General features: G+C 37.8%; 1 protein-coding gene across 2 annotated transcripts in view; it reads right to left on the bottom strand.

The window, feature by feature from the left end:
• The window catches only part of LOC101739289 (uncharacterized), a 29,115-nt gene extending 17,002 nt beyond the window's left edge, over positions 1-12,113 (bottom strand). For both annotated transcript variants that reach the window (XM_012691590.4, XM_021348685.3), the window contains exons 1-10: positions 11,936-12,113; positions 10,205-11,096; positions 9,670-9,935; positions 7,034-7,220; positions 5,771-5,948; positions 4,923-5,140; positions 3,118-3,291; positions 2,312-2,483; positions 1,492-1,597; positions 933-1,084 (exon numbers count right to left, since the gene is read on the bottom strand). In XM_012691590.4, the coding sequence (XP_012547044.2) occupies positions 933-1,084; positions 1,492-1,597; positions 2,312-2,483; positions 3,118-3,291; positions 4,923-5,140; positions 5,771-5,948; positions 7,034-7,220; positions 9,670-9,935; positions 10,205-11,096; positions 11,936-11,996 (2,406 nt within the window). In that variant the 5' untranslated portion in view covers positions 11,997-12,113. The remainder of the gene's footprint in view (positions 1-932; positions 1,085-1,491; positions 1,598-2,311; positions 2,484-3,117; positions 3,292-4,922; positions 5,141-5,770; positions 5,949-7,033; positions 7,221-9,669; positions 9,936-10,204; positions 11,097-11,935) is intronic.
• Between the last annotated feature and the right edge of the window lie 1,349 nt (positions 12,114-13,462).

Genomic DNA, 13,462 nt, shown 5'->3' with positions numbered 1-13,462 from the left:
TGTGAACTGTAAAGAGACACCCACAACAAACACTTTAAATAAAGACTATATAAAGATACTCACAAAAGATTAAATTAATTTACGGCTAGGTTAGAAACCAAATGAAAAATCAAGACCACCAGACGAATTGTAAGCAAACAAGTAGTAGAAAACTTTTTTATTGCGTTGAGTTGAGTGAACGATCTCACGGCCCACCTAATGTTAAGTGGCTATCGGAACCCATAGACATCAACAACGTAAATTCCGCTACCCACTTTGGAACATGAGTCATAAGGTTTTTACAGTTCAACGGGGCCTCCGTAGGCCTCCAAAACCCATAACTGTTTTACGGCAGAAAAAGGCAAAGTGGTGGTACCTACCCGTGCAGTCTAAGAAGAAATTCTACCACCAGTAAACTAAGCGATAACCCAAAATATATTGAAGTTAAATCTAATAAGTCGTGGTGGCCTAAAGGATAAGACGTCCGTTGCATTCGTGTTGAGAGATGCACCGGTTTTCGAATCTCAGGCGGGTACCAATTATTTCTAATGAAATACGTACTCAACAACTGTTCACGATCGACTTTCACGGTGAAGGAATAACATCGTGTAATAAAAACCAAACCCGCAAAATTATAATTTGCGTAATTACTTGTGGTAGGACCTCTTGTGAGTCCGCACGGGTAGGTACCACCGCCCTGTCTATTTCTGCCGTGAAGCAGTAATGCGTTTCGGTTTGAAGGGTGGGGCAGCCGTTGTAGCTATACTTGAGACTTTAGAACTTATACCTCAAGGGGGGTGGCGCATTTACGTTGTAGATGTCTATGGGCTCCAGTAACCACTTAACACCAGGTGGGCTGTGAGCTCGTCCACCCATCTAAGCAATAAAAAAAAATATATATTCGCATTGTATCTATATTATAATACTATTCTGATTGAAGGATGAAAACCAACCTTTTTATGTAGAACCACAGATCGTCCTAGTATACTGTAAGGACCAAATAAAGACACCTGTGTTTCATTGTAAAAGGACTTGAAACTTTTCGCTTCATCGATTAAACCATATTTGAGTCCTAAATCTCCGAGCTCGTATTGGTCAGCAGTACCTAGAATAATAGAAAATTAACGAAGAACTAAATTTTTAACAAATAATATTTCAGTATGAGTATGAGTATATCAGAGGAAGTGTGAAAGTGGCCCCGGTAAACAACAAATTAAGGAGCGGACGGTTAGCGTGGTATGGACATGTGATGTGTACAGAGAAGATGCATGTGACTAGGAGATGTATGGAAATGGTAGTGCAAGGTAGAGGGGGAAGAGGTCGACCGAAGAAGACATAGATAGAGTGTGTGAATGACGATATGAGAGAGAGAGGAGTGAGTGTTGAGATGACGTCTGATAGAAGAGAATGGAAGAGAAAAATTAGCTGTGCCGACCCCACCTAGTGGGATAAGGTGGAGAAAAAGAAGAAAGAAGATTTCAGTACTTTTAAAAATTCCATAATTTATAGTACCTTGCGCGGGCGGTGGACTAAGCGACTTATCCACATGAAACGGATTGAATGTGTCATACAGTGTTTCTTTCTCGCAAGGGAATTCCAATTCTTTCTCAACAGGCACCTACAAAACAAATAAATGATGCAGTAATACTATTCTTATTCCTAGAACGTCAAAAAATAAGGAACTTTGGCTATATTTTATGTCAGTCTTCTTGTGTCATTGCTTTCTTATCTTTGCCTTAAATGTTATTAGCATTCTGCAAGTGCGATTCTTTGCAGAATTACTCCTCGTTGATATTAAACAAAATACCACCTGTTCCACTTCCTTTATTGATGCGCGAATCGTCTTTTCGCATTAAAAGTGTACAATTTTCAAATATATTCGAAATTCAGTTAATATACTAAATCATTTGGTATCACCAGTATTTTTCTCATAAATATTGTCAAAAGAGAGTAGTTTAGTTTTAGTTTTTTTTTTTTTTTAGTTTACCTATATTTTGACTACTATTAACAAAATTAATGATATATTAATTTTGTTAATAGTAGTCAAAATATATTAATTATACTATTAACGTTATTAAAGTATATTAAAGTATATTAATTATACTATTAACAAAATTAATGATATATTAATTTTGTTAATAGTATAATTAATATACTTTAAAAGACATAGATAGTGTATCTGTTAAAAAAGAAAGAATAAATGTTGCAAAGATGATTAATATTAAAAATATCACATGTTAAACCTTTAAAGCACTCTCGTGTAAAATTAGTAAGTTTTGAGTTTTTATACAGTTTTAATGCGAGAAGGCGAAATAATGAAAAACTAACTAACCACGTGAATTTTATAGTCATTTACATTCTGCAACCCTTCGATCGTGACTTGTACATTAGTGACGTCATACTCTGATTGTTGAGTCATTTCAATCTTGCCTTTCAGCTGAAGCTGCTGTCCGTTTCCGAACCAATCGCGGACCACCGCTTTACGGCGATGAAGGCCATTCACTCTAAAAATATTTTCAAATGACTATTAGATCAATCCGAATTTTTGTAAAATAAATGTTGAAAAAAAATTTTTTTTATTGCTTCGATGCGTGGACGTGCTCTCGAGACTCACGAGAGGTCCTACCACCAGTAATTACGCAAATTATAATTTTGCGGGTTTGATTTTTATTACACGACGTTATTCCTTCACCGTAAAAGTCAATCGTGAACATTTGTTGAGTACGTATTAAATTAGAAAAATCGGTACCCGCCTGCGGGATTCGAACACCGGTGCATCGCTCGATACGAATGCACCGGACGCCTTATCCTTTATGCCACAACGACTTAATAAATGTTGGAACATAAATAAGTTACTGTACAATAGAACGCCTTTCTTCCAGATTCGCAACAATAAATACACATTAATTTTCAATATATTCTCGGTACATAAACATCCTTTGGGACGTTCAAGGTTGAAAATATAAGCATAGTTAAAAATGCCATTAAAAATAGTACTAAATGTTGGTTATTAAAGTTGTGCTCTTGTAACTATAGACCCGGATAGCACTTAGCGACTCTTACCACTTTTTTCTCCAATTAGGTCAAATTTACTTCACAGTATCCCTTGAAGCTTCGTCAAATAAAAATAAAACTTACATTGAACAAGCCATTCTCTCACCCCTAGCAACGGGTCCGTGATCATCATAAATAAGTAGTGATTTCCTCATGATGCTATGCTTGCCTGTCAGCGATATGACTGTGTCAGTAAACAGCCTCCTTGTTAGTCGATCACTATCCACTTTCTTTCCAGCTATAGAGAGCATGCCGTGCCTTTGGAAATAAAAAAAAATAATGCAATAAATTTAGTGGGACATCTGTAGATTAAAAATGAATGTATCACATTTTCCAAAACCTTTATTGGTAGGAATCACCATCTTCTCTATTTTTACCGTAAAGGAGAGAGAGAGAGACAGAGAGATACACCTCATTGCATACCAAAACACAATTTACATTCCACACGGATTTCCTCCCGGATTAGGAGGAGGAATCTCACACCCCCGATTACTCTCTTTAGACAACCCATACCCTGGGCCAGGAAGGTCAAGTACCTGGGCGTTACCCTGGATGCATCGATGACATTCCGCCCGCATATAAAATCAGTCCGTGACCGTGCCGCGTTTATTCTCGGTAGACTCTACCCCATGATCTGTAAGCGGAGTAAAATGTCCCTTCGGAACAAGGTGACACTTTACAAAACTTGCATAAGGAACATCATGACTTACGCGAGTGTGGTGTTCGCTCACGCGGCCCGCACACACATAGACACCCTCCAATCCCTACAATCCCGCTTTTGCAGGTTAGCTGTCGGGGCTCCGTGGTTCGTGAGGAACGTTGACCTACACGACGACCTGGGCCTCGAATCAATTCGGAAATACATGAAGTCAGCGTCGGAACGATACTTCGATAAGGCTATGCGTCATGATAATCGCCTTATCGTTGCCGCCGCTGACTACTCCCCGAATCCTGATCATGCAGGAGCCAGTCATCGTCGACGCCCTAGACACGTCCTTACGGATCCATCAGATCCAATAACCTTTGCATTAGATGCCTTCAGCTCTAATACTAGGGGCAGGCTTAGGGACCCCGGTAACCGTACTCGTCGAACTCGACAAAGAGTTCGACGTGCAACCTAACCCATGCATCAGCCCGCTGAGTTTCTCGCCGGATCTTCTCAGCGGGTCGCGATTCCGATCCGGTAGTAGATTCATTCGCGAAACAATTGCTCTTGAGTTGTTAGGTCTCCTTCGGAGGCGCTCGGGCAGTTGTTAGCAAATCCCACCCCTCTTGGCTGAGCCTTTGCTCGCCCACCTGTCCTGGTGAAACTGGAAAGGCCTTCGGGCCACCAGTAAACTTTCAATCATAAAAAAAAAAAAAAAAAAAAAAAAAAACAATTTACATTAAAAAAACTAAAAAGCAGTCGTATACTCTTGTTTAAAAGTCATTATGCAATACAATAGAGATTTCACACTCACATCTCAAAGTGATTGACGGTATTGACATTACGATAGATATAATAATTATGCAATAAAATAAAGAAAAAACCTAGACAGTCCTTAGTTAATAATTTTTATATACAATGTTTTAGTTTTGCTATAAATTTTATTTACGCTTGGGACAAATAATAAACAAGTCGGTTTGTGGAGGTCATTTTGTTTTTAGTTCGACAATAATAATTTGATAAAAAATTTGAATATTATAAAAAAAAGCGCCAAAGTGCGTGAGAGAGTGAAAAATACACAGATAATATAAAAATGAGCATTTTTTATTATTATTTAATAATTATCATCTCTCTTGCCATCAACAAATATATCAAATGCTACATGTTAAAGTTCAACCCAATAAAGCAAGATTAATCAAAAATAAAATATCCCATCAAAACCTGATGTTAAAGTTAAAGATACCTCGTGGTAAAGTCTCCAATGCGACAAAGCCCTTCCAATCCTCTCCTGCAGTACTGTTCGGGGTGTCGTGTGTCTATATCCAGACTATGGGGCTCGTATACTTTTCCGGCGCTGAGGCATCGTCCCGTCCAGTTGTAATAATCAACCCCCGGGGGGTGTTCGTGGATGGCCCAACGATGCTCTCTTGTGTTGTTTACATTGGCTCCATCCGCGTGTACCTGTAGGAGAATTGGGTTGTATTCTTTTTTTTTTATTGCTTAGATAGGTGGACGAGCTCACGGCCCACCTGGTGTTAAGTGGTTAACGGAGCCCATAGACATACACAACGTAAATGCCACCACCCACCTTGAGACATGAGTTGTAAGGTCTCACTTTTAACAGTACAACGGCTGCCCCGCTTTTCAAAGTGAAACGCATTACAGCTTTACGGCAGAAATAGGCAGGGTGGCGGTACCTGCCCATGCGGTTTCACAAGACGTCTTACCACCAGTCTTTTTTTGAAGGAAGGATTACTGGTGACCCGAAGATCTTTTCAGTTTCACTAAGACAGGTTGGCGAACAAAGGCTCAGCCAAGAGTGATGGGATTTGCTGCTCGAACGCCTCCAAAGGAGACTTAACAACTCAAGAGCAGCTGCTTCGCGAATCAATCTGGGTTGTGTTCTACAGAGCATCACCACATACTTAGTGTATGACGTCTCTACATTTATTAAGCAAACAAGTCGAAGCGTTAATATTTTTCTCCTTAACCATAATCTCTGGTCTGTAAATCTAACCTATCGGGCTTTACTAAAAAATATTTATCCTCATAATACTGATATGGTACTATGTATATAATTAAGAATCTCACCATGCTCTCGATTATTATGGTGGTGTCCTCCCAGGGTTGGTCCAACGGCTGCCTGAAAATAACTCTTCCCACAATAGGATACCGGAAGATGACCTGAGCTCCACTCATTTGTATCTGGTATTCTGTACCATCCTCGTAAAGTAGAATAGTTCCACACACATTACGCTTTCCGGGTCTCCTAAGAAGATTATATTTCGAATTTACAATCATCACAAATACATATAAGGCAGCTATCGATGAAGTGAAAAACTGCGCTGCGTAAAGGATGCGTCTGTGTCAAGGTTCAAATCCGACAGGCAGGTAGCATTTTACCTGAATACCTGATTCGTTACACTAACAAGTTCCACTATTAAGGTATAACATAATGTAATGAACTCATTTTTTGTTTTTACTTTGAGTTTGGTATCACCAACCTGCTTCTTTCTATCGCAAAGCAATATTCCGGTTAGGAGTTTGAGGTAGCCGTCATACAATAAAATTGAGACTTTAACCTCATAAACCATAGTATGCGTAGTAGAAGTCACGAGGGATGTATGTATATGAGATTTTCATTAGCCATGACGAAATCTTCGTACTTCCTGAAGTTAAGCTTCTCTTTACACCACAGCCGAATTTTGTCATAAATGAAACTAAGTCGAGACATCGGACTAGAAGCGAAGCGCTCAACCCGCTACATGTCCCTCACCATCACCACACCTCGTAAAATTGATAAGCTAAAGTAACCATTCACCAATAGGGGCTGCGAACTCGCTTTTTTATTGCCTTTATAGTGATTCATATTCTAGATACTTGACAGAAACGAAACTTCTAGAAAGACGTGAGGTACAGCTTTTTTTAATTTTTTTTATTGCTTAGATGGGTGGGCGAGCTCACAACCCACCTGGTGTTAAATGGTTACTGAAGCCCATAGACATCTATAACGTAAATGGGCCACCCACTTTAAAATATAAAGTTCTAGGGTCTCAAGTATAGTTACAACGGCTGCCCCACCCTTCAAACCGAAACGCATTACTGCTTCACGGCAGAAATAGGCAGGGTGGTGGTGGTACCTAACCGCGCGGACTCACGCGAGGTCCTACCACCAGTAATTACGCAAATTATAATTTTGCGGGTTTGGTTTTTATCACACGACGTTATTCCTTCACCGTAAAAGTCAATCGTGAACATTTGTTAAGTACGTATTTCATTAGAAAACCAGTAAAGATATTAGGAACTTTTATTTTTCGCGTCCAGAGTTTCGATTCAACAAAAGATACAACGAACCTCTCCAACACGAGGGATCTGTGTACCACAGAATAAATTCCTTGTAATGGTAGGTACACGTCCCAATACGCTCCACTTAATTCATTAGCCAAACCAGGCAGAAGATATTTGTGGTTCAAGTATTCGGTCCGATCTTTGTATTTTCCCAGCAGATCTCCCACGGGATAGTGGTCTTGCGTACTTAATCCTAAAAAAGTTAAGCAGTTATTGTTAATGTACTGAAAAGGTTTTAAAACTTGGACAGCTACTGGGGATATTAAAAAAGGTTTCTCATTACGGCTTATTACAAGCAAGTACCGGCCAAAACTCAAGTCGTATTTGTTGCTTATTCCCTGGCAGATCATAATGTCATAATATTACTAATAGTAATGTACTCGAAACGCTTCAAACCACCAAACCTAGAAGCGCATTGCCTGAAGGGCGGTCCTCGGGATCATGGGCGACTTAACAGGTGCTTCTGCATATACATCGTCAGCGCAACAACGACCACTCTGACAAGAGTGTCCGATTGACAAGAAGAAGAATTACTAATAGGCAGTATAGAGATTACGCTTAAATACCATTGCCGCATACCATCCGGCTATGGAATGAGCTCCCCTCCATAGTGTTTCCCGAGCGCTATGACATGTCCTTCTTTAAAAGAGGCCTGTGGAGAGTATTAAACGGTAGGTAGCGGCTTGGCTCTGCCCCTGGCATTGCTGAAGTCCGTGGGCAACGGTAACCATACACCATCAGGTGGGCAGTATGCTCTAAAAAAATAAAAAAATAAGATCCACCATACTGTAAATTTCTGGGGCAAAACACAGAAGCGTTCCGATTTGTAGTAACTGACAGCCACTGCACATTACAATTTTGACTTTAACTTTACGCTTTAAGGTCAATTAGCGTTGTGAAGTGTCTGTGTGTCTCCGATGGTCAATAAAGCGCTCCAGTGCCGGATCTTTATTCTCTTATAACAACAACTTCTTCGAGAGGCCTATCAGCGATAGCAATAAAACGAAGTTTTCAAGCTTCTTTGATTTCTAACGTTCGAAGAAAATTACTGAAAAGTGCTATACATTATCGGACAAAAGAAAATCGTAAAACAATTTTTTTGTCGCTACATCAATGCTTTATTAATTTATATCAAAATCTTTTTTTTTTTTAAATTCATCTACAAATATTCCGAATTGTTACATTGCTACCTAACAAAGGCCAGAAATATCTCAGTGAGTGAATATTCATTGTTCAATCAAAACTATCAACAAACAGCTGAATACCGTTTGACTGAAGTTATTTCTAAACAATTGCCTCACTGGCAGATTCCCAAACTGAATACAATTTCAGACAACAACCGAATTGGAACCGAAAGTACGCTTTTCTAAGATATTTATTTTTAGACTAGCTGACCCGGCAGACTTCGTAGTGCCTCAATCGATATATAAAAGTCCTAAACTTTTGTATAAAATAAACTTAAAACAAACAAAAGGAACCCGTCCGACGGAGAAAACATCAAAGGAAAAACAAAATTGTTATTTTTATTTAATTCCGAGCATTTTCATATTTATCTACCTTTTAAACCTTCTCTGGACTTCCACAAATAATTCAAGACCAAAATTAGCCAAATCGGTCCAGCCATTCTCGAGTTTTAGCGAGACTAACGAACAGCAATTTATTTCTATATATATAGATATCACAGAAAAAAGAGAGAATACACATTACTGCACACCAAAACGTACATAAAATTGGAAACCAGGGAATAGACATATGTACAATAGGCGGTCTATACAAGCGATCTCTTCCAGACAACCGTTTTAATAGAGAAACATTTTGTAATGATAAAGCAAATATGTTATAAATTAGGTCGAACAGTTTTCAGCGAGATGTATTAAAATAAACCAAGTCTTTAGATATAATAACAAATAATGAGGAAAATTATATTAATTGTAAAAGATGATAAACTATTATATATATTAGAACATGAAAGCGCGATAAAGCTTCAATAAGTTTAATAAGTACGTTATTATTTTATTAGTCTAAAATAATAGTGATTTTTCAGTGCTAAGTAGGTAACACAGGCCTGCCTAATTTTGTCACGCAGCAACAAAATAGACCATTGATATATCGCACATAGTGTGACGAGCGAGATGTTTGCTTTTACTGATGAAGTTTAAAGTTGTAGTTTAAATATTATCATTTTATTTTTATAGCCTAGCACAGTGATTCTCAACCTTTTTTTTTTGTTGCGGCACATATTTAACAATTTCAAAATTTGGCGGCACAAAAAAAAAAAAGATATAAATTATTTACTTACTACAACACACTGCATAAATAGTTTATCAAAAAATTTTAATATACGAAATAAACTATTTATTTATATTTATATTCATGTTTAAAATATTTCTCTTTTAAAATGATATAATTTAATAATATTTACATTATTATATATTCGCAAAATTTGGCGGCACACCAAAGTGCCGCGGAACAGTGGTTGAGAATCACTGGCCTAGCAGAACTATATAAGATGTTGAATTTTCCAACGTTTCTCTTGAAAAATTATATAATTTGCATAAGTGCCGCTATTTCACCGTATGTGCGATATGTATATAGCTCTTTGCAGTTTATAGTTCACTAAAAAGTAATAAAATTTTAATAACCTGGCGGAGGTAAAGTCTTCAAGTCCAATTCCATGGGATTATAAATATCTCCCGTCGTATTGCACATGTAATTAACTTGATTCGCATCCAATAGTTTCGGAGGCAACTCTCTGATGTTGTATTGAAGCATGGAGCCAACAAAACGAAGATTGGATTCATACTCCATGTCGGAAGCACCAAGTTGAAAGTTAACCCAGGTCGGGTCAAATGGGGAGCGCTGGGTAAAATCAACGGTGCCGCGGATTCCGTCCATGTTGATCAAAACCCTGAGGATTTTAGTTAATAGCTAATTGTTGTGGCGATTCATATCGTAAATGCATAACAATTTTACATTTTTCAAAATTTCAAAGTACATTTAATAGAGACTGAAAAGATCTTCACGAGTGTGCAGTAGATATAGCAGACGCTATAGATCGTATCTGAATTTACACAGCATCAGGATATGGCCTTTTCAATGTTCTAAAAAGGAAGGAAAAAGCAACCATAGTACGTGTATAGAAGTCAATTTGTTGAGAAATATTAATTAATTACTTACTTGCTGCTTTTTGGAGGAATCAGCCTCAACTTAGCACAAGCCAAGAAACTATCGACATGTCTATTATCAAAAATCACCACATACAAACTTCGTCGTGTCATCTCCATATCATTTTTCAAAATGTCTATCACATCATTTTTATAAAGAGTCCTCACTTTTTTTACTTTAGCATCCGTAGCCACTTTAATAAGACCCAATCTACTATCTAAGTCACCTACACTCATGCCTTCTCCATTGTTCTCCGGGTCGAAGACTGCTTGCAGTACATTACAATTGTCCTCGTAATTTCCCTTATCAGAATCAAATATGTCTGTCACAAAGAGCTTCCATTTATGCTCAGTGTACTCTGACTTATCTGTAACTGCTTTAGCATGATACAAGTCAGCTTGGATATACGAATCGGATTCGTCAATCTCTTTAGCGGAGATCCATCTAAAGTGTAATGTACCTGCCACCGGTGCAGTGAATTTGGCTAGAGCATGAGTTTCATACAGCTTCTCAGTTGAGAGAATTGATGCACAGATTATTCGATCTCTCTCTGCTGTTTCTAAAACAATGCTTCTCCCCCAGAGTCCATTAGGGCCGGTCAAAGTATTTTTGCTTTCGAACTCGGCGTGGTCTTTCCCAGGTATAATTAAATACCCCAATTCTTCAGTCAAATCTATGATTTCTCTCCCTAAAGTTTCTTCTGAGCACCGGGATTCAGAAATATCCCGATAATCGACAGGAAACTCGTGAATAGTCCATCTCCAAACTCCGTCAGGATATTGTAATGTTGGTTTTAGGTTTGTGCGGATACTGATTAAGGTGTCGTTTTTGTGGGAAAATTCTATCTCTCCATGAAGGCCGTGTTGGGAGAGGTAGGCGCGAAGAACAAAAGAACTGCATGGTTCTGTAATATAAAAACAAATGCTAACACAAAAAAAACTATCAGGGTACGAAACTCATTCAGCTTCCAAAACTGGAAATTTTGTATCAGACAAAAATTCATTTGAAGTAAAAATGATAAGATTCTTTAGAGATTGGTTTTTAATGTAGTTTAAGTAGGGTTTAAAGTCTTTGATTCCTAATAGGTGCTTCTTCTTAGAGAATAACCGTGAAAAATTGCTTTAAAAAAACTATTACTTTGGATCAGTAGTTCTGAAATTATTATTATTTTTTATAATAATAATTTCAGAATAATAATAAATAATAATAATATCGAGCAAGATCGAGGGACTGCTGATTAATAGCCTTTGCAGCAGGCACTTGGAAGGAAAAATAAAATAAAATGTAATGATATAAAATGTATGTAATGATAGTTATGTGTTAGATTTTTTAAGTTACTAACATAGATTATAAGTAATCCTTACTAACAAAATGTTACGGTTTTAAAAAAAACTAAAATAAAGTATAAATAAATAAAAACACAAACAACCAAATTGGCCTTGTAATGGGCAATATTATAAATTAGGAAAAAATCGTTTCAAACTTTAATATTATATGCCGTGATATTAAAGTTGTCTACTAGTGTCAAATGTAATTCTATTTTATGAACTGTTTCTGTACAAACAAAAACTTAAATAACCTACATATTTCACTATCCAGATATCACATTTTTCATCGAAACTTAGATTTGTAAGCATTAAAGATAATGATTGAAAACTGCCACCACTTCCTTGAAATTAAAGAATATTTTTGCTTAAAATAATTTAGATTTAATCTGAACATAGGACCACTTCAAGTACTCACCAACTAAATAACTTATAAAAACTATCCAAAATAACTTTGGCATGACATGACTTAGACACATTTTTAAAACTTTTAATCACATTTTAAACGACAAATCGTCGCGGAGTCCGGTTTGGTTTGATTGTTAAGTTTCTCCAAGTAAAGTGAAAGGCTTGTCAAGTACAAAGCTAGCCGAGACAAGTATACGGATAGAGAGGGACGGGTGATTTTACGTCACAGCTACCTAAAGGTGGCGATACGTGTGTAATACAATACATATTCTAGCTATGTTGGTCATTGAATAGCTGGATTTTAACCGACTTCAAAAAAGAAGCAATTTCTCAATTCGAACATTTTTCTAGGTGAATCGATTTTCGTATTTTTTTTAAATCGAAACATGATGCTTCTCATGTGATCCAGTTCAAATGTCACCAAGCCCTGACCGGACAGTTTTTAAGCTATACTTAACAATGCCTATTTAATTGACTATGACTATATTAGTGATATCCTATTTTAATTTGTTGGAGTTGACATTCCTTTTTAAAATTTAATGTTAATACTTCGTGCATTAAACATAGTTTACAACTAGGATTATCACTTAGAGTACTACGTCATTGCGGATCGTCTCGATCCGTTAATGGTGCTCCTAGGTACCTCAAGCACCGGTCACCGTCCTCGAGTAAATTAACACACAGCCCACTGAGTTTCTCAGTAGATCTTCTCAGTGGGTCGCGTTTCCGATCCGGTGGTAGATTCCGAGAAGCACTGCTCTTGCTAGAGCCAGTGTCAGCAACACTCTCGGTTTGAACACCGTGAGCTCACGTACTAGCTCGGCGAATCTAGAATAACCCGTCGAAGTTACTAGAATAGGTAAGGCAAAAAAAGGGTACTGCTGCGGTCTTCGACCACCGAATCCCACAAATACCGCACGATCCCTAGGTGCAGGAACCTCGAGAAACAAGAGTGCTTGAAATTTTATGATTTTACATACCAACGGATCAACAAATCGACTAGCTTGTGGAGAAGAGAGTGAGTGATACAAGCAGCTCTTTATCCCGGGGAAATGTCCCACTGAGTTTCTCGCCGAATCTTCTCAGTGGTTGCTAGAGCTCGTGCTAACAACGTCGTCAGGTATGAGCCCCGTGAGCTCATCTACTAATTAAGGTTACGCTGAAATAGCCTCTTAAGGCTATCAGCTTAGGTAGGGAAAAAAACCGGGGTAATGCAATGTATTTCATTCTTCTCAATACAAAATTCACCGTAAACCATTTAACGATTCGGTCGGTCAAAGTTACTAGTATGCCTACTAATTTAATTGATTAATTAATTTATTGCTTAAATGGATGAAAGGAGTTGATCGACCACCTTTCGAGTTGATCGACACCTGGTGGTAAACGATTACCAGGGCCCAAAGACATCAACAACTACCGGCCATCTTGAGACATGTGTTTTAAGTTTCAGTTTGACAGTAACCATAACGGCTACTCCACTCTTCAAACTGATTCACGGCACAAATGGGCAAGGTGGTGGTACCTACCAGTGCGGACT

The sequence above is a fragment of the Bombyx mori genome, chromosome 26, assembly GCF_030269925.1.
Source record: "Bombyx mori chromosome 26, ASM3026992v2".
Lineage (NCBI taxonomy): Eukaryota > Metazoa > Arthropoda > Insecta > Lepidoptera > Bombycidae > Bombyx > Bombyx mori.
The sequence above is the reverse complement of the archived record's forward strand: the minus strand, read 5'-3'. Positions and strand labels throughout refer to the sequence as shown.